General features: G+C 49.3%; 6 protein-coding genes across 6 annotated transcripts; 2 read left to right on the top strand and 4 right to left on the bottom strand.

Moving 5' to 3' along the window:
* Positions 1 to 2,910: 2,910 nt before the first annotated feature.
* Positions 2,911 to 5,640, top strand: FMAN_10363 (uncharacterized protein; the record flags this gene model as incomplete). Its single annotated transcript, XM_041821029.1, has 6 exons — positions 2,911 to 3,133; positions 3,208 to 3,493; positions 3,544 to 3,760; positions 3,807 to 4,109; positions 4,158 to 4,643; positions 4,690 to 5,640. The coding sequence occupies 6 exons, from the start codon at positions 2,911 to 2,913 to the stop codon at positions 5,638 to 5,640; spliced, it is 2,466 nt and encodes an 821-aa protein (XP_041686851.1).
* Positions 5,641 to 6,054: 414 nt separating this feature from the next.
* FMAN_10364 (related to oxidoreductase, 2OG-Fe(II) oxygenase family) lies at positions 6,055 to 6,941 on the top strand (the record flags this gene model as incomplete). The annotated part of the gene is made up of 2 exons (XM_041821030.1): positions 6,055 to 6,329; positions 6,392 to 6,941. The coding sequence occupies 2 exons, from the start codon at positions 6,055 to 6,057 to the stop codon at positions 6,939 to 6,941; spliced, it is 825 nt and encodes a 274-aa protein (XP_041686852.1).
* A 116-nt stretch (positions 6,942 to 7,057) lies between these two features.
* On the bottom strand, positions 7,058 to 7,758 carry FMAN_10365 (uncharacterized protein; the record flags this gene model as incomplete). The annotated part of the gene is made up of 3 exons (XM_041821031.1): positions 7,058 to 7,206; positions 7,260 to 7,426; positions 7,472 to 7,758. 3 exons carry the CDS (start codon positions 7,756 to 7,758, stop codon positions 7,058 to 7,060), a joined length of 603 nt encoding a protein of 200 aa, XP_041686853.1.
* Positions 7,759 to 8,255: 497 nt separating this feature from the next.
* On the bottom strand, positions 8,256 to 9,706 carry FMAN_10366 (uncharacterized protein; the record flags this gene model as incomplete). The annotated part of the gene is made up of 2 exons (XM_041821032.1): positions 8,256 to 9,452; positions 9,503 to 9,706. The coding sequence occupies 2 exons, from the start codon at positions 9,704 to 9,706 to the stop codon at positions 8,256 to 8,258; spliced, it is 1,401 nt and encodes a 466-aa protein (XP_041686854.1).
* A 3,015-nt stretch (positions 9,707 to 12,721) lies between these two features.
* On the bottom strand, positions 12,722 to 15,722 carry FMAN_10367 (putative DigA protein; the record flags this gene model as incomplete). The annotated part of the gene is made up of 3 exons (XM_041821034.1): positions 12,722 to 12,806; positions 12,853 to 15,454; positions 15,515 to 15,722. The coding sequence occupies 3 exons, from the start codon at positions 15,720 to 15,722 to the stop codon at positions 12,722 to 12,724; spliced, it is 2,895 nt and encodes a 964-aa protein (XP_041686855.1).
* Positions 15,723 to 16,509: 787 nt separating this feature from the next.
* Positions 16,510 to 17,855, bottom strand: FMAN_10368 (uncharacterized protein; the record flags this gene model as incomplete). Its single annotated transcript, XM_041821035.1, has 2 exons — positions 16,510 to 17,530; positions 17,581 to 17,855. 2 exons carry the CDS (start codon positions 17,853 to 17,855, stop codon positions 16,510 to 16,512), a joined length of 1,296 nt encoding a protein of 431 aa, XP_041686856.1.
* Between the last annotated feature and the right edge of the window lie 980 nt (positions 17,856 to 18,835).

Genomic DNA, 18,835 nt, shown 5'->3' on the forward strand with positions numbered 1-18,835 from the left:
TTCACTGGCTCGTGCGTGCCCGTTCATCCCATTTTGTGCAATTTAAGCGGTTTCTTATAACAAAGCCACAATGGATGGGTTCAAGCTGTTGACGCAGGTGCTTGATCAAGCAGACACCCATGCGGCTAACCGCTCATGCTCCTGGGTTCTAGTCCTTGGGGCTTGTGTAAAGATGCGCAGACAGAACAATGAAAGCCACCGTCATTTTAGACGGTATCCCATACTGGCAGGGCTGATATGAGAAGGGCGAGGCGGTACTCCGTAATCCACATCGCCATTTTGTCCCCTGCCAAGTTATTCCCCGAGACCCCGGGCTACTATGTTGATCAACGGAGCGTATGCCCAATGACTGGCGGGTGATAAAAACGCAGAGGATGTAAATCGAGAGCGCGAGATAAGGAGACATGGATAAGATTTCCTAGCGAGAAAAGTCCATGCGAAACAGGATCTGTGCGTTTAACGCTGTTGTCAAAGGCTATTATCGCCAATGCCTTTCGTTTCAGGGCTGCGACACCCGCGCTTGATTCTGTGTCTCTGGATTCTGGAGTTGCCAGGACCGTTGCTCAGGGCTGGCCTCGTTGGCCCCAACGCCGCCACCTGATTGGAAGTGTGGAAACCTGAATGGCGTAAAGTCTAAGCCAATTTAGGGCTGCCACTAAGCTAGGTGCTTTTTGTCGATCTTGGTGATCGGCCGGGCCTTCCAGGACCGCCAGTGCTCCAGAGATAGTGTTGAAGCCTAGCTGTCAATCGTCAGCGCTTGTCGAATCGGCAGCAGACGGCTAAGTGCCACATCTGCCCATCAGAGTGGGTCTGGTGGCCGTCGAGGCAACTCGAGAAGCCCTGTCAAAGTTCTAGCTCGGCTGATGGAATGACTAGCTGACATCGGGAGGAACAGGTACGATACAAATCATTCGGATTTTAAGCCCGCGTTTTCCGTCGACAGAGCACAGCAAAGCACTGCCGCACACACAGTACGTATCTGTTTGGGCATGTATGTATATGGCTGGGGCGTGTCAGTCCGTGCCCTCTTAGTCCCTGAACATGTACTGTACGGTAGTGGGAGCGATGGCGATGACAGCCACTGTTTCCCTGCTTTCAAGTGGTGGGAGCCCTGTAATACGACCGTCATTGATGTCCCAGTGACATCGTCTCATCCCGGCTGTAGCGCGGCAGCACCGAAGGGGCAAGAAGCGTGTTGTTCATGGAAAAGCGCAGTGACTGGGGTTGTGGATGAATGATGCTGCCCTGACACTTCGTTGCGAAGTCAATCTGGCCTGAGAAAAGTCAAATTCTTGACTATCAGGTTATGCAGCGCTTGAAATACGAACACCTTTCGCATAATGGTACGGATGAAGCCCCTGGCAGCGGTGGTGGTGATGATGATGACGAAGACTGACGAGAAAGAGCTGAAACCCTCGTCGGAAAGAATAGAATAGCAAAGTGCTTTGATCTCTGTTCTCGGACGACCAAGGTCCAGAACGTTTACTAAACATGAGGGTTTTGAGTTTGCCCCTTGATCTTCGCCCCGAAAGAAGAGTCCAAGGGCCAAGCAAGCTGCTGATTGGACTGGGGCGGGCGGGTAGGAGCGGTGCTGATGGTGTTGAAGATCCAGGTGAGTGAGTGCTCTGTTGAAGATCTGATTGCCGAAAGGCCCAAGTGACATGCTCATCGGCCGCAGGGAGAGATCCAGTTAACCTTAGCGGAGAAAAGTCGAGACATTGTCGGCTGGGGTGTTCCGGGCCACTAACACACAGAGCATCTGTCCTCCATACTGTATGGTGCATATACGGCACAGTGGAGCGTTATTGAGGGGCTAAAAGTACAGTAATTTGTTTTCTGGTGGGTATGAGAGAGGGCGAGAGTGATAGAGCTCGGTAGAGCTTGGTGAGATGACTAGAGTGACAAGAGCTTTTCTCGATTTATTAGCAGGGGTTCAGGGCCCAAGGTAGGAGACATTGCGTCCGTAGGTACCTACCTAGGTACTAATCTAGACGTACCTTACCTAGGTAGGTAGTGCCTTAGGCACCTAGGTAGGTACATAGTCAAATTGGGATTGAACGGCAGAATGCAAGCGATAGGTACCTTACCTACTAGGCACCTATGTTTCTCGCTTCTGCTTTCCCGCAAAGGTATGGATGCTTAGATGCACCTGCTGTAAGGTACCTAATCAAGACACAAGATATGTTCCATCGGGAAGGTGCCTTTAGGTGTGGCTGATACGCAAGGGATGTACTCCGTAGAAGCTATCTCTCTATCCGCGCCACATCGAAGCAGGAACGAGCAGCCTCTTTATTCCCTTTGTTTTTTTTAACGGAGTCTTGGTGTTAAGGTTAAAGAAGCCGAAACATTTACCGATACCTCAATAACAAGGCACACCTCTAGTAGTATTACTTGTCAAGGTTCTTTTGACCTAGGTGAGTACCAGGCTACTAAGGCATGCCGTCGCATTCATTTTGCGTCTTTTGCTTCAACTCTCAACAGTATAATTAAGGCAGTTACGTCTCGGTCTCGTCTTGGTCGCGTCTTCGCTTTTTGCAATCCTGACTCATCAGAACCTTTGTCGGGCTATTGTAAGCCTCTCGGCCTTCGGACAGTTTAGATTTCCGACGTTTGGTCTGTCAAACGGCAAACCACATCAAAGCTTGACGACGTGAATATGTCTGTAATACGTTTCTCCATCGTGAAAACCGTCGTGATTGAGCCTTCATACGCATTCTGTTACTCGTCGGGATAACATGATAATTGCTATTTCGACTGCTTCTCACCCTGTACCATATTTGACAAGGCTCTTGAGCCCCATCTTCAACCTTTATCCACCACGCGCGACACTCTACAGCGACAGCAAACTTGGGATCTGGGGTGGAATAATCGGAACTATCATTCATTGAATGACTATACTCTTTCATCAAGATGCCGCCTGACACAAGCGAGCCCGATCCTTCCGGCCAAACTGAGTCGGCAAAGACTGAGCCTTTAGCATGCGTTTCCTGCAGAGCCCGCAAGTTGAAATGCGATCGCACGAAACCCGCGTGCACTCGCTGTGTCAAGGTCTCAAATGAGTGTGTATATCCAGAATCACGGAGGAAGCCCAACTTCAAGAGAAGAAATGTCAAGGAACTCGAGGCTCGCCTGGGTAAGTATCTCGACAACCAACACTTATAGTTATACTGTAACCATGAATGACGAGTTGCTAATGATGTATCTCAGCTCAAGTTGAAGATTATCTCAAGGAGGTCAACAAGAATTCTTCAGAGGAGAAAACAGATGATGGGAGTCCTACTCAGCCACCCCAGGCGAACGTTAACTTCTTTGACATGGACTTTACCCCTGGACTAGGTCAGACAATTAACAGTCTGCCTGATCCCGATTTTTCGTCTTTCACATCGCCCAACATCGTCCAAAACCCACAACCAAGTCCCCAGTCTCTCAATGCGCAGTTGATGAGTCTAGGTATGACCGAACCCTTGCCGCCGGACGATGTCACGGAAGAACTGTAAGAACGGTCGGTATTTGGACTTCCAAGATGGGCGCTGACCTTCACAGCAACAACATCTTCTTTCATAACCAATATCGGATGATACCAATTATCCACCCGGGAAAATATCTCCAATCTTTTTATGGTCCTCTACTCAGAAGACCCCCTATGTGTCTGCGCTATGCCATATGGGCTTTGGCAGCCACTGGCAGTACCAAGTTTGACGAGTACCACGATGTCTTTTACCGTCGATCACGGGCGTACATTGAGGCAGACATGATGAAGGTGAGCGATTTGAGAGTGCCTGGCAGGTCAATGTTGACAAGCTCAGGGACACGGGGATGCTTTCATATCTGTCCAACACGCGCAGACATGGGCCCTCATAGCCTTTTACGAGGCAAAACACCTGCTTTTCACGAGGTCGACCATAAGTGTAGCTAACTCCGTACGACTGTGCCACATGATAGGACTTGACCGTCTCGATGGGGATCCCCTTGGCATGCCACCGGCACTGGGACCTCCTCTTACATGGGCTGAACTGGAAGAGCGAAGGAGAATCTTTTGGGGGGTGTTTGCTGCAGATGCACATTGCAGTATATCTACAGGATGGCCGAGCCTGATTAACTCGGAAGACGTATGGCACACTCTCCCCGTTTCCTGAGCAATGCTGACCACGACTTAGATCGCGACAAGGCTTCCTGCCTCAGAAGAAGCATTTGTCGAAGATCGCAAAGAGGACGCTCCTTTTCTGGATGAGGCAATCCAAGGTGCTCAGTACACAGGGTTTGCTGGAACCATCCTTACTTGTGAAATATTCAAAATCATTCTCCGTCATGTTCACCGATCCAAGCCCGACTCAAGAAACGAAGATCTAATGCATGGGCCATTCTGGACTCGACACCGCGATCTAGACAACACCTTATCCAGCCTTTTTATGTTTCTCCCCGAGAAATTCCGCCTCCCTGAGAATGTGCGAGATGTATCAGCACTCCATCTGAACCTCAATCTTCACGCCGCGATTATATGTCTGCACCACGCTGCCGTTGAAAAAGCGGACAAATACAACCTTCCCGATCATGTCAAACAGGGCAGCGTTACTCGCCTGCGAGCGGCTGCCGAGGAGATTGTCAATATCATGCGACTGACCGCCAACGGCACTCTGTTCTTTGTATGTTCATTCTGATTGTTTCTTATCTCGGCTAACCACTGTATAGAAGAGTCCATTGTCCGCTCTCTCGCTATACTGTACCACTACGGTTTACGTGTACCTAGGCAAAGAGGACCCGGTCAACGGCTTGAGCACAATTGACCTGTCAAATTTCCAGCTCATAATTCAATCTATGGAAGCTATCGCACGTGTACATACCATCACACGAACGTTCTTACAGCAGGCATGCCTCGACATCGAAAAGAACGGACTCGGCTCTGTTATTCAAGTACCATCATTGAGGAAATATCGAAACGCTTTTGGACCAAGCAGGTCGCGCATCCCCATGCTTGCCCGAAGCTCGGTTGCGGAGCATACTGGGGCATCGCCTATCTTATTTGCTTCCAATTTCACCCAAGAGAAACGGATGGATGCTGAAGAGTCAAGACTGGACAAGGTGGCCAGCGCCATGTCGCTGGGAAAGACGTGTTATTCAGCTGTGCTTGGGGCCGCTGCTAGAAATGTCGAGCCTGCGGATCGACCAGATCCGGAAACCAACAAACGAAAGAGAACGAAAGAAAGTCCTGGGCCTGAAGTTATGGCCAATATGCGAAGCAGAGATCCTCTCAACTTGAATTTGAATCCCAACTTCAGAGGAACGGGTATGTGGCCAGCATCATTTTCGCCCCGCATGGCCTCAGGTGCTATTTCGCTACCGGATCGAACAAATTCATCAGCCGCATCTTCGCCAGCTAACCAAGGTTCCTACACGAAGACGGTCTCCGGGAGTAGTCATACCTCACCTGATATCGGCCTCGGGAACAGCGCAGAGGAAAATCGAGTCGATCTGAGAGCGTTCCAGGAGCGTATCTCTACACCGATATGGCAGTCTACCGAAGAAACACTGTTTGCACAGATGGCAGCAAATACTATTCCCCTCGGTGATGGCGATCCTTGGGGGATATTGAATGCTGTCGACCTCAGCTGGGATGTCGAAGGACTTCCAGCAGGAAGTTGACAAGGATGGATGGATTTGGATTGAGGTTATGTGTATTACTAGGATGCGACTAGAGTTTTAGTCCTTCATTTAGGGGACGTTGATGTGCTGAACGAAGGGGAACTTGTACGATATATACCCATGATTGTTGGAGATGACGACACACAACTCTTGTACTCGTTTTGGGACCAATTAGAGGACATAAATAAACCAAGGGCCTCTTCAAATGACCAAGATACTTATGGAATACTCATAACCTGAACTCTATTCTTCGAGGTTCAAATATGGTCAGGCATTGGTGACCCCCGTCTTATCCGAAGCTTTTAGCCCTTGTAGTTTTGCTCCACCCATCTTGAGCTCAACCGTCCGCCCCCCTTCAACTCTCATCCTCCTTTAGACTATCAGCCATTGACTGCTTATGAGTCGCCCTCAGCCATGTTTCAATACGTGATTGGGCTCCTGGCTATTATTCTAGTGTTCTCAAACCCCATCAGTGACTTCTTGTATCCAGACCGGGTCACCCACATCAACGATGTATCACCGCGCCCTAGGTTGAATGAGTCGCTCCTAGCTATTGATCCGCCCAATGCGACGGCGCCTGAATGTGCTCCAGATGGTTACGTTGCTAGAATCGTGAGCAGAGAGCCTCTGGTGATTTATCTTGAGGATTTCTTGAATGGGGAAGAGAGGAAGCATTTGCTTGATATAAGGTGCCTAGTCATGTCCCGGTATCGTGTCATGATATGTATGATATGATGCTAATATTCAATAGCGAACCGATCTTTGTACCTTCAACCATAACCAACAATGGCGAGGCCACCCATCGCGACTCTTCAGTCCGCGACTCTCGCGTTGCGGTCATTCCCAGAACTGACCCTGTCCGCTGCATTGAGTCGCGTGCCCGCGCTCTTCAAGGCTGGCGTCCCGATCTCTGGATCGAGCGCCTGAGGACTCAACGGTACGATCCCGGTGGTCACTACAACCATCACTTCGACTGGAGCTCTAGCACGCGCGGATGGGGCCGTGTGAGCAGTCTCATGGTATGGGTCGAGGGTTCTGATAGCCTTGAAGGCGGCGGCACCGAGTTTCCCCTTATCAAGAGGCCAGCGGAGACGGAATGGTGTCGGTTCATCGAGTGTCCTGACGATGCGGAGGAACATAGAGGCATGGGTGTGACATTCAAGGTTGTGCCGGGGAATGCAGTCTACTGGGAGAACTTTGCGGCGGATGGTAGGGGGTACGAAGAGACATGGCATGCTGGGCTGCCCGTTCAGCAGGGAACCAAGACAGGGTTGAACATCTGGAGTTTTGGACGAATCTAAGGGAGTTCGTGTTCATGTTCACTAACTACAAAATGTGTGACGGGCTGAGAGATTGGAGCCGTCAATTGTGCATAAGAGTCGAAACATACTGAGATCGATACCGTCTCTGTCTTGACTCACTCCCATCTTCTCTCGCACTGCCCCATCCATCTCCCCCAGACAACTATCTTACCGTGAATGGCTTCTGCGACTTGATCCCTGTTCGGTTTGGAGATCTTGAACTGCTCGTCCAAGGGCTCATTTAAACCAATTACTTCATACCAGTCTTGCATCATGTTAATTCATGTATTTACACCTGAGCCACGCAGGTATACTCACATCGATGAATGCCATGATTCAGAAGTGGCCGAGGAGCAATATAAACCGAGCCGTTGCGACTCGCGCCATAGTAGAAGCCTCCCGCGAGTCGATTTGAACTCTTTTCAACAGGCTCAAAGTCACTCCCGACAACTCTTGTTTTCTCAGAGGGTATTCCCAAGTAGATTCTACAACAATGAGTCTCATTCCTCCAAATCAAAATGTCAACTCACCCATGACAAATCGGCGTTGGCAGGGGAGCATCTGGGTCTTCAGACACAATTAACCACTCTCTTACACCAGAGTGAGAGTCCCAGGATAACTCTGGAAACTTGTGCTGACCGCCGTGCATGTAGTCTTTCCCCAATGTTGCACCATCTGGGCCACAGTCTGGAGACGTGACAGCAAGTGTAGGGTCTGGATGCTCAGCAAAGGCGGGAGTGGTGAAGAAAGCTTTCGCATCTCTGCCCTTGGAGTTTTTGAAGAGCCAAGAAGCTGCAAGCTCGATATAAGCAGTCATTCTGTACCGGTTGACGTGTATTGGTTTCAGGGGCAGTGTTTACTGTAGCGCGCCATCAACAGCAGACTGAAGTCTTGGGGCCGAAAGCGTGAGCTTACTCGGATAAGGGACAGTCGAAATATATATATATATATATATGATGTATACATCGGGTGTGACTAATCTCCGTAGTGTAACTTTGTATGCCATGCTATGTATATCAGTGAAGAGTGGTAAAATGCTACCTTTCGGAGCCGAATCGGCAAACGAAGATCAGATCACTGCCATCGCTTAGTTACATGTAGGATGGGTTCGATCGAAAGGCAATTTATTCAAAAGTCAATAGAACATTATTTCTCTTAACGCGTTTCTACCTCGACCCAATACTCCTTAAATGTGGCCCAACAGAATAACCCATGTAACACCAGAACATCCATCATGCCAAATCAGACGCTAAATCATGATGCCTCACTGTAGATGCCTTCATAAACCAAATCATGCACATCGTTAACACCACGTTAAATGAGCATCCATGCAAACCCGAGGGCAAAGGCCCCAGCAACCATAGAAATAGCTGCGTCGCCTCCTAATGGTGAAAGTGACGCAGCGGCATTTTCCTTGTTATCAGAAGAACCACTGCCAGTGGCAGTAGGAACAGCATTCTTTCCGGTACCGATCTCGAGGATATGCGATTTTGTAGCGTTAAAGTTGCTCTGTGCTGGTGAGATCTCGTTATTGTCAAGATCGAAAACAACATAGGCGCTTCTGAGAAACGTGTCACCCAAGATAGAAATGTCTCCTGTGGTGGGTGCTATCCCAAAGGTACAGGCTGCTTGGCCATTATCGAAGGATAGTTGACGCCCTGTCACGTCGGTGAAGTCGAGAACCAGCTCACTCAATGGCACCGAGATCTCTGCTGGGTCTTTGAACTTGAACGTCAAGTTTCCGGACTCGTTTCCAAGATCGCAGGGAACGTATGCCACAGACTGGCCCTCCTCGTACTGGGCGCCAACGATGTCGTATATGTCTGATGTAAGTGTGGCGGGGAGATATGACAGTGTTGAGCCAGAGTCGAGGATAACAGCGAGGTCGAGGTTGTCAACGATGGTTTCTGAGTCTGCGCTGACGCTCTGTAGTGTGATGGAGAACTCGGCAAACTCGCCATTCATCTTGTTGATAGAGAGAGTGACCAGATCGCCGGTGTACTGCTCCTGGTCCACGCCTCCAAACAGGATGGTTCCAGTGGCAGATTCGAGGTCGTTCAGATACAAGCTGTAAGCATTAGAAGCGATGAGGCCCTTGGAAGCCAACTTGGCCGGCAAGTTATCGTAGGCGTCTCGGTTGAGTTGGCCGACCTGAGCCTCATTGCTCTTGTATCCAATACCAAGGACGCCTTCGTTGTCAGATGTAACATATCCGATACCAAACTGTAAATCCTCAAGCTTCACACTACCCATGCGGAATGTCTCGGTAGCATAGTCTCCGGAAGCACCAGAGCCATCGGCATATGAGATGTTGAAGTCGCTGTTCAAGTACTCATAAGTGGACGACTTGTTGGGGCTATATAGGCCAGATTCGCTGCATATATTTGCGTGAGTAGAACATAGTTTTGAGCCTTCGGCATTGACCCATAGATCACTGCTTCCAGTGTCGAGATGGAGACGGAAATCTTGAGGTGGCGTTCCCAATGATGCATTGAGGAAGTATAGAGATTGCTAGAGAATGTCAATGGTTGCGTCTCTGTGTTTCTGTGGCAGATGCTTACTTCATTGTCAATACCAATGTCTATTGTCCGGTCTCGCTTGCGAAGACGTCTTCGATCACTGGAAATAGGATCAGGTATTGTCCGCCTCTGGATCTCGACGCTCATAACACGAGGCTCGAGGCCATTGTCTCTCCTGTTGAGAGAAATTCCTTGGGTGAGTGGCAGCAAAGACAAAAGCAAGGAGGATAGTTGAGTAGACTTCATGGTTGAAACCTTGCAAGTTGATCTGATCTGTCGAGCTCACCCATCAACTGAGGGTATTGATCCCTGTGTTTATATCCTGGCCCCGATGTACAGACGGATACTCCGCCCCGACTCGAGTTAGACTACGCCCACAAGGCGAACTCGGCAGACTGACTAGTATGTTGCAGTGCCGATATTTGGTCATAGATAGTCGATGTTACTAAGGATCTTGCCGCACATCCGCGCGGGAGTACTAAACTCTCGCCGATGTGCCAACGTCACCTTGGAAAGCAAACGTCAGAGCACCACCTTTCGGCACGGAAACGCCGAAGTAAGTAGCGAGGAACGACCCGAGGAGAGAGAGAGCAATGAAAAGATACATGTCCGAAATCTGTAACACTCATTCGTTGTGACATTTGCATGCATTTTGTATAACACTTCCAAAATCCAGTCATGCCATTTACCCCCTTCATCGATCTAAGCTGTAACAGAATCATCTTTAGGCGCCGCACGAACCAGTGGAGTTTGCATATTCGAAACGCCTCGAAACCGTCAGGATGCCTCTCATCCCATCTTATCCCATCTCATCTCATCGGGCCTAACTCAGAATCACCCCCAACTCGAGTTGATGCTGAGGCGTCAATAAGGAGACGCGCGGCCGGTAGAAACCTTCATTAGAGATTGCTCGGGAGATAGAGCGGACACGTAAAAGGCGGAAGATCCGGGGGATTGGACACCGGTAGTATTCGCATACCAGTAATACCTAACCTAGGTACCTTAGTAGGTTAGTACTAAGTTAGTGGGTAGTACCCATCCTACTAACTGCAGAGTCAATCTGCTGCTCCCTATTCCGTAGACTGAGTAAGACTGTAAGTATATTTATTATCCGTTGGAGCCTTATTTGTAAGCCTCTCTATGAAACGTTTACATGGGCGTCTGACTGGCGCATGTTTTATGACGTGCAAGGCGTTGGTCCCTGCAGCGCTTAACCACGGCCGTGGCTTTCTTTCTCTGAGGCCTCGTGTTACAGAGTCTTTCTTGAAAGAGAAATCTATTCGATTCTAGTTGAGGTCATTCAGGAAGGGTCGCTAGGTAGTCAGTTGACATTGCATGCATGAGAGTCTGATGGCGATGCTTACGACAACTTAAAGTGGCTCAAGGTGCCGAACTTCCGACTGACAACGGAGGCTACTCACTTAGGTACATGTACTTTGGTAGATAGACAAAGTTAGGAACTTGGTAGTAATCAGAATAGAGCCAAGTTGGTTGGTTGGTTGGCATGACGTCTTATTCTCGTTTCACATTCCTTTAAATAGATGTTTTCCCACTCGAAACTGCCAAGATTCCGTCCCTCTAGAGTCATTGGCTCTCCAATTTCTCTTTCTCCAGTCATCATGGATGTTTAGGGTAGACAATGGTTCCATATAATCCATACGAATATTCGAATCAATCCTGCTCTAAATAAACACCAAGATTCAAATATCACGAGAAGCATGTTTCCCATTTTGTGGTTATTTCCCATCCCATACTATTACTCTCGGTTCAAGTTTTACGCCGTTTCTCATTGTATCATGCAGTGACATCTCGAGTTTCACAACCCCCCCAGGTTGAACTCAACGTCCGCTTTCAGACGGACAGGACATTCATGTCAATTACCCCTTAGCCATTGTGCTGCATGTATGGGCACAGAGGGCCATGTCTTTAGTTAATACATCGATGAACCGCGCTAGTGGCCTCTCCCCGGATACGCATCTTATCTTGGATGCTCGCCATCAACCACTTATAACACTGCGTATTCTTCTGCCTACCAAGCCACGTAATGATGCAATTCGACATCACCAACACAAACCGTGCAAGTCATCCATTTTTAGTTGCCTAGCAAAGCGCTGCCAAGATTGATAGTCTTGTCTCTGTGCGGCTGAGATCAATCCTTTTGAGGGGGCTGTATGCTGCCATGGAAGTGATGTTGTCTGCAGGCTTACATGTCCTGGACCAAATGTGCAGCCTGGTATGAGTATATATATATACACATATGTCTTGCTTACCACAAACTTCTGACCATCCGTACCCGTGATAACACCTTTTAATTCCAACCGAAAAATCCACAGTAACTAAACAACGTCAAAATGGATGCCGAATTGCTTGCCAACATGGACCGATGGTACAACCTCCCTCTTAATCTCTTAATCACCGAGACTCAACTGACATGATATTTCTCAGTCCCATGTACGCCGTATGTAGCCCTTTACCAAAGAATAACCCACTTCTAATCACATAACCGATGGCCAGTCCTTCTTTGGCGCAATAGGTTGCGCGTGTTCCATCGTCTTCACAACATTCGGCGCAGCATACGGCACCGCAAAGTCCGCCGGCGCAATCTTCCAATCTGGCATCCTCCGACCCGACATGATGATGCAAAACACGTACGATGAGATGAACTCAATGTTGGTAAAACTGTGGCTGACACACTTAGCTTGTGCGCCATCATGGCCCAGATCCTGTCTATCTACGGTCTCGTAGCAAGCGTCATCATGTCAAACAACATCAAGGAGAAGATGGCTATCCACACGGCCTTCTTGCAGCTCGGTGCCGGCATTTCCGTAGGGCTGTGCGGCATGGCTGCTGGCTTTGCTATTGGCATTGTTGGTGATGCTGGAGGTATGTTCACTCATGGACTAAAAGGCAGCAAACTTGACAATCCGTGACAAATGTCTAACAACCCCCAGTTCGTGCAAGTTCGCAGCAACCGCGTCTCTATATCGGAATGGTCCTCATCCTCATCTTTGCCGAGGTCCTAGGCTTATACGGTGTCATTGTGTCCATCCTTATATTGACTCGTTCCACCGATGGTGTAACCGAATGCAGGTATTGAGACATACAAACTAGGGCGCGATTGCTCGGTTCCATATTGGACCATAGGTTTCAGATTAAGGCTGCCGTCAATTGTACTGAATAAATGTTGCGGGGGTATATGCAGATCTAAGATAATGATAAGGCAGCCACAAGCACAAAGCCTCTGTTCCCGCCCTCCTCTTGTTACAACGCCCATTCGTTGACGTTGTCGTTATGCGTAATGAAAGGCTCATCAATCCTCTTGATTGCAAGGTCACTGCAAAGAATACTGTAGGATGTTAGCTGTGAAACTACAGGAGGAAACACCAACATACCAAGCAGAAGCGACAAGAGCATCCAGCTCCGCCACAACAGTCTCCCTCTGAGTGCCACTGACCAAACCCTTCTGTATCTGGGTCTGAAGTTCCCTGATACGTGTAGACTTTCCAACGCCCGCCTGCTCCAGCACCTTGCGTCCCAAGCAGTCAGAATGGAACGAATGCTGACAGGGGAACACAAAGAACTGCCTGCTCAACAGCGGTAGCCCGCACGTATAACACTTCTCTCCAGGTTCCACGATTGCGTATCGGTGATCGAGCGCAGCAATGTCAACCTTGATATTTGTTGCAGTCTGCGACGACTCGTCCATCTCTTTCTTCAAGTTATCGATATTACGGCTGTAATCTTCCAGCGCGGCGCAAATCTCCTCTTTGAAGTCATCGATAACAACAAAGTCGGGGAAGAAAGGAATGAGATCCTCGATCTTGAGCAAGTCGCACCGCTTGAGAAATTCAATGGCGGCCTTGATTCCATTCGATTGAGAAATGACTTTTCGGGCCACCGCAAGCCACAGCCGTTTGCGCAGTTGCGGACTCGACATGGGCCGATCTGCAATAACTGCTGCCAGCTCAACTTCGCCATGAGAAAGCGCCAAGTCGACTGCTTGAAGATACTGCCCCATGCTGGTGTAGATATGAACGCAAGACAATGTTCGATGGTGTTGAATGCAAAGTCGAAGGGCGAAATCTGGGTCGTAACGCGGCTCATCACCTTGTGCTTGTAGGTAGGACAAAAGTCCAGATTCATCCTTGGAGGAGTGGGAAGCGTAAATCGAGACGAGAGTGTTGTGCACAGCAGCATCTTTCGAGTTCAGCTGATAAACCGCATAGTTGAGGTATCTGATGGCTTGGTTCTGTGCATTGGGACCTCCCGAGAATGTACGGTTGTACTCAAGAAAGGCTGGTATGAGATTTCGAGGCTTCAGGTCAGCATGCCTCATCAAAATCTCAACTAACTCTGGTGCGACATATGTCATAAGCACGCTGCTATATCGGTAAAAGACTTCAGGATCCGTCTGTTTCTTGAGAACATTCAGTACCTCATTCCACCTCTCTCGCTGTACCCAGTACGAAAGAACGTAGTTGTAGTCGTTAACCGCATTGGCAAAGTATAGGAGTTCTCCCTCACGGCCGTGGCTGCTGATGACATCGTAGACCATTTTCCGGTCGAGGTCGTTTTTATACTTGTCGACAAAATCTCTAAATTCTTTCCTCACAGACTCGAGTAGCTTGCGTGATTCAGTCGAGTTGAGGTGCTCCGACGGCTCAGCTTGTGTGTTTATCGTATCATCCAGCGTGTTGAGTTTGGACATAAAGACCTCGATCAACCATCCCGCGATCATCATCCGCTGCATCACTGCAGATTTCTTGAGCGAAACTAATTTCGTCAGTAAGAACTTTCTCAAGGCATCTGGTTGATTATTGTCGATTATGCTCAGTGCAATATCTTCAAAAGGCTTATTGCTGCGGCCATAGACAGTAGCAGCCTCGAGCCAGTGTCCATTCTTGGCCAAGTGATCACCGTACGCAGCCGCGACTATTTCCTTTTGAAGTGGTGTTCGAGCGTGTTGCAGAGCTGGCTCAAACTCTTTCAGTTTTGTCATAATCTCCCAGATGTTGCGCTCCTCATCTCGAACCACAATCTCGAATATCTCGTCTGATGTAAATAGCCAAAATGTGTTCTTTTGGATATCCACGGAGAACCCGAGAGGCTTCTGTCCCTGACCGATAACATCATGCTCAGACACCATCTTTCCCGTGAGGCGATTCGTTGTGATGACACGACCTCCAACCAGGTGGACAATATGCCATTGTGTGAGTGCGATTGCATCAATTGCCTCGGTTGTCGGGACTCGTCTTTCGCTGTTCTCAGGGGAAAGGATCTGAGCTCTAGAGAGCATATGTGATTCTGAAAAGACCTTGGTCCCGAGGTTGCTGTCTGCAGGCTGGTTCAATAGTTTACCGTGGAACACGCCTTGGTACGAAAGCCACGCATATGCTCTTTCAGGAATGTCGTCATCGTATGGTCCGGAATCCGGGGGGTCTGGGGACACCGCTAAGCTCGAAGGTGCTCCTGAGGTCGTCCGGGACAGTTCGTGAACAACAGGCTGTTCTGACTCGAACAATCGGGTGTATACAGACCCTGAACCATCATGCCCAAAACCTATCCTTCCGACTAGGTGAAACAAGCGTGTCTGAGTAGCTATCACAACCCGCCGAAGGTCTGATTTGTTATTCTGAAGATTGTCCACCCACAATCCCGTGATTGGTCCGTCAGGAAGCTTGTGTAGATTCTTTAAGTGCTTCACCTCCTTCTTGTAAAACTCCTTTGACGTCTCAATGAAGGCTTCATAAATGTTGCCATCTGATGCACCAATCAATATCTCGCGTGTCGACGCTGTCGGTAACGAAGGGTTCCATGCCACGCTCTCGATCGAAACTCCTCGCAGACGCCCAAGTGGCCGAGGATGTTTTGACTGGGAGTGGAGGTAATAATTCTCGCCAAGCGCAGTGCAAACAATTAGATGTGAAGCTGTAGGGTCGAGGAACATGCGCCGTATCATGCCAATCTCGGATGGCTTTTTGGGAAGATCGATATCTATACATTGCGAAATCAGTCACCATGACTAGCTGCATGATACATCACTCAACTGCTCACCGTCAATATCCTCGGGCCGTTCCAGGTCAATACGGAGAATGCGTCCATTGGAAAGGGCGAGTACGATGACGTTGTTAGCAACCTGCGCAGCAACAAAATCAGCCGCTACCGAGAACTGTAGCTGAACGCGCTCTATGGTGAAAATAGATTCTTCGAGATCTGGGACGCCATTGGCGGCAACGAAGCCATCTTGGAGATCCAGGGCCATATTGTCGCGGTCTCACAGGCTCATATTCGGCGGTCGGGGGCGTAGAGGGTGGCTATGCGTCTTGAACACTGCTACGGAGTAGACGTCTGATTTGAACTCGACAAACAGGGGCTGTGGAGGTTGGGTCGGTTCACTGGTGCTGGTTGATGATGGGAATGAATGAGAGTTGGCGTTGACGGTGACGAAGTCGGTGGTTGGACAGCTCCGGGTCCCCACCTGGGGCCGGATAGGCATCTCACCTAGGTATCTCCTGTTGGGGGCTAAGGCCGCTATTTAGCTCCAAGCTCCTAGCAAAACACCCACCCCAAATATCCCATTACATCACCACGCTTTTGCTATTGGATTGGCATCGCCTGGGTTGTAACGATACAGTTTTAATGGAATGCTCGATGAATCAGAGGCAGTAAAAGTTTTGACTCTAAAAGATTCTATTGTCAGTGCACTGGTACACATGTTCTCCCTATGTCTGTCTAACCAATCCAAGTGTCTTTTACATAACTCGTCATGCCTATAGCTCTCAATAACTATCAGACGAACAAGTCTTGGGTACACCAGAGCGCCGTCCATGAGTGTCTTCAAAGGATAACCAACCCCTAGATCGAATGATGAAGAATGTACAAATAAATGTTTAGAAGAATGGGTGGAAAAAAAGTCGTTATCCGTTTACAACGCCGGCCCAAAACAAAAGTATGCGCCAAACCCCATCACACACAAAGCAAAGCCACTGAGCCGCCCAAGAATTAAGCTTCTTCGTGCCCTCGCCATAACCGGAATTGGCATCACCGCCTCAGCTTAGACCTGCAGTTGTTTGGTCATCTGGACGGAGCGTAGGATCAGGACTGTCACCATTCAATTCTGTTACTGGCGAGTAACTCCTCCCCAGAAATTCTGCAAGATCTGTGGGTGGCGCATCGAGAGGCTTTCTGCCAATGATGATGCGCATCTTGATCTGAAGGCCCTTCGACTTCTCGGGATCCTTGGCTGCGTTTGCCAAGTCTCGGGCAGCAGCTTCACAAGCCTGTTTGCACTTTTCAGGGTCCCAGTCCATGTACTCCGTCAACAAACGCAGGCAATATGCCTCGAAGCTGTCTAGACACGAAATAAGCCAGATCTTGCCAGCAGACGCCTCGGCAACGGTAATTGGAATAGAGTATTCCGTAACCCGCACGTCGACAAAGCCTGCCTCCATGAGCAGCCGTGGCTCGAGATGATGTATTCCTCGTGGGCGCCCCGACTTTTCCGAAGCAATCAAGAGGTCTCGAAGGAGTTCGTGCATGGCAGAGTTGTCAGGGAACTGTGACAAGAATTGTGCGAAGCCCTCAGCGCTCACAAAATCTTGAACCTCAATCCAACCACCAGGCTTGAGAGAAAAGAAGGTATTGTCGTAGACGAAGCTCCAGTTCCGAAATGCGCCCTCCATGAGCCGGAAGTGAATCAGGTCGTACATATCGGGGTGGCGATCCCAATCCTCGGCGTCTTCAATTTCGAAGAAGACGTTCATGGGCACGCTTTTAGTCTCGGCTATCGCAGCGATATCGGTTCCAACAACTTCACACTGGGGTTGCAACTCGGCCATTTTGATTGCCCATTCACCTGTTCCTGTGCCGATATCGAGGATATGCTCGGGGTTTTGGAGAGGGACAAGAGTGAGTTCACCGTCTAGGACGTGCATAAATACTTGGTGTTGAAGAGACATTCTCCATTGTTCGATGTCGTCGTTTGGCATATAATATTCGCGACAGTAGCGCCGGCCGTGGATTTCTCGGTAGTCAAGGTCTTGCGCCCACAACGATCGTGTCGATGCAGCCCTAGCATGTTGTTAGTCGTGGCAAGGAATGTAGCACAAGACGTCGCTTACATGTCTGAGTCTACCGCATAGGAATCTGGAGTGAATGGTGTCTCTACACGGTGTGAAGCAGAGACCCTTGGGTATTGAGAAGCGGGATATATGGAGATCATGTCGTCTTCGTCAACATCTTCATCGAGGTCGGAATCATCGTGGTGATGCTCCTCATCGGTACCCATGATACTGGTCATGGCTGTGTTATTTCCGTCGCTATTGGCATGCTCGCTCGGTGTACCGTCGCTGGATTGTCGGCCGCTCTGTACAGCGTACGAGTCCTCCGAGGACATTGTGCTCGTCTGAGACTGGTTGTGACGTCCCCGTGTACTTTTGCGTTGCTTGGTCCTTCGCTTTTTGGCCATGGGTGTCTAGAGAGAAGAAAAGAAGGAGAATGACAGCTAAGATAATTGAATGGATGCGATATTGGCTAACGGCATGGCTTGAGATCGGGAATGAGGCTGAAACGAGCGGCGCGGGCGACAAAGTTTGGGCCCAGGTGTGATTCGTTGTTGCTGTCGCGATGACGGGCAATGGTCCGAGGTTTGGTGGATGAGAGGTTGAGGCGAAGGAACCGGATTAGTTAGGTTCGGGTCTATTCGCGAGAGCGAGGTTGCAGTGTTTGTCTAAAAACCGTCCGTACGAGCCCGAGCGGCAGTAGCAGCCGTCAAAGCACAAACAAAGCAATTATGGATAAAAGACGAGATGTGTATTCGTGAAGTATCCGTAGAGTGGAGGAGGATCCAAGACTTCAAGAAAGAAGAAGACCTGGGGATTGGTAAAGGCCCGTGAGCACAGACCAAGAAACGTGGACAAGGGTCTGAGGGAACCGGAAGGGATCCGTAGAAAAAGGCAGACAAATTATATGGTCAGTTTACGAATAGTCTGAGGTTGGAAGAGGGAAGAGATAAGTTGACTGGTTGAGTCACCGATGGAGAGGAAAAGCCGGGGGAACACACTAGAGCCAGAGCTAGTAACTAGTACGGTCGTTGGGTTGAAAGACCAAACAAAACCAGGAACAAAAACAACTCGAGTATTCTCTTTCCCTGATGAATACAATGGACAGAACAGAACAAAAGTGGAGGAAGAGAGAGAGATCCAAGGATCGGGTGCAAGGGGGGGTTCTGCCTCTGGTGCTGCTTCTGAGAGACAAGGATATGCCGGTCGGTTGACAACGTTTGTGGTTAGTAGACGACAAGGCTCTTGGGGTTGACGGTGGTAGACGCTAGTTGTTTCCTGACGAGGGATTGGCTACCTTATTAGTGCGCAAGGT

The sequence above is a fragment of the Fusarium mangiferae genome (genome assembly GCF_900044065.1).
Source record: "Fusarium mangiferae strain MRC7560 genome assembly, contig: FMAN_scaffold011, whole genome shotgun sequence".
Taxonomy (NCBI): domain Eukaryota; kingdom Fungi; phylum Ascomycota; class Sordariomycetes; order Hypocreales; family Nectriaceae; genus Fusarium; species Fusarium mangiferae.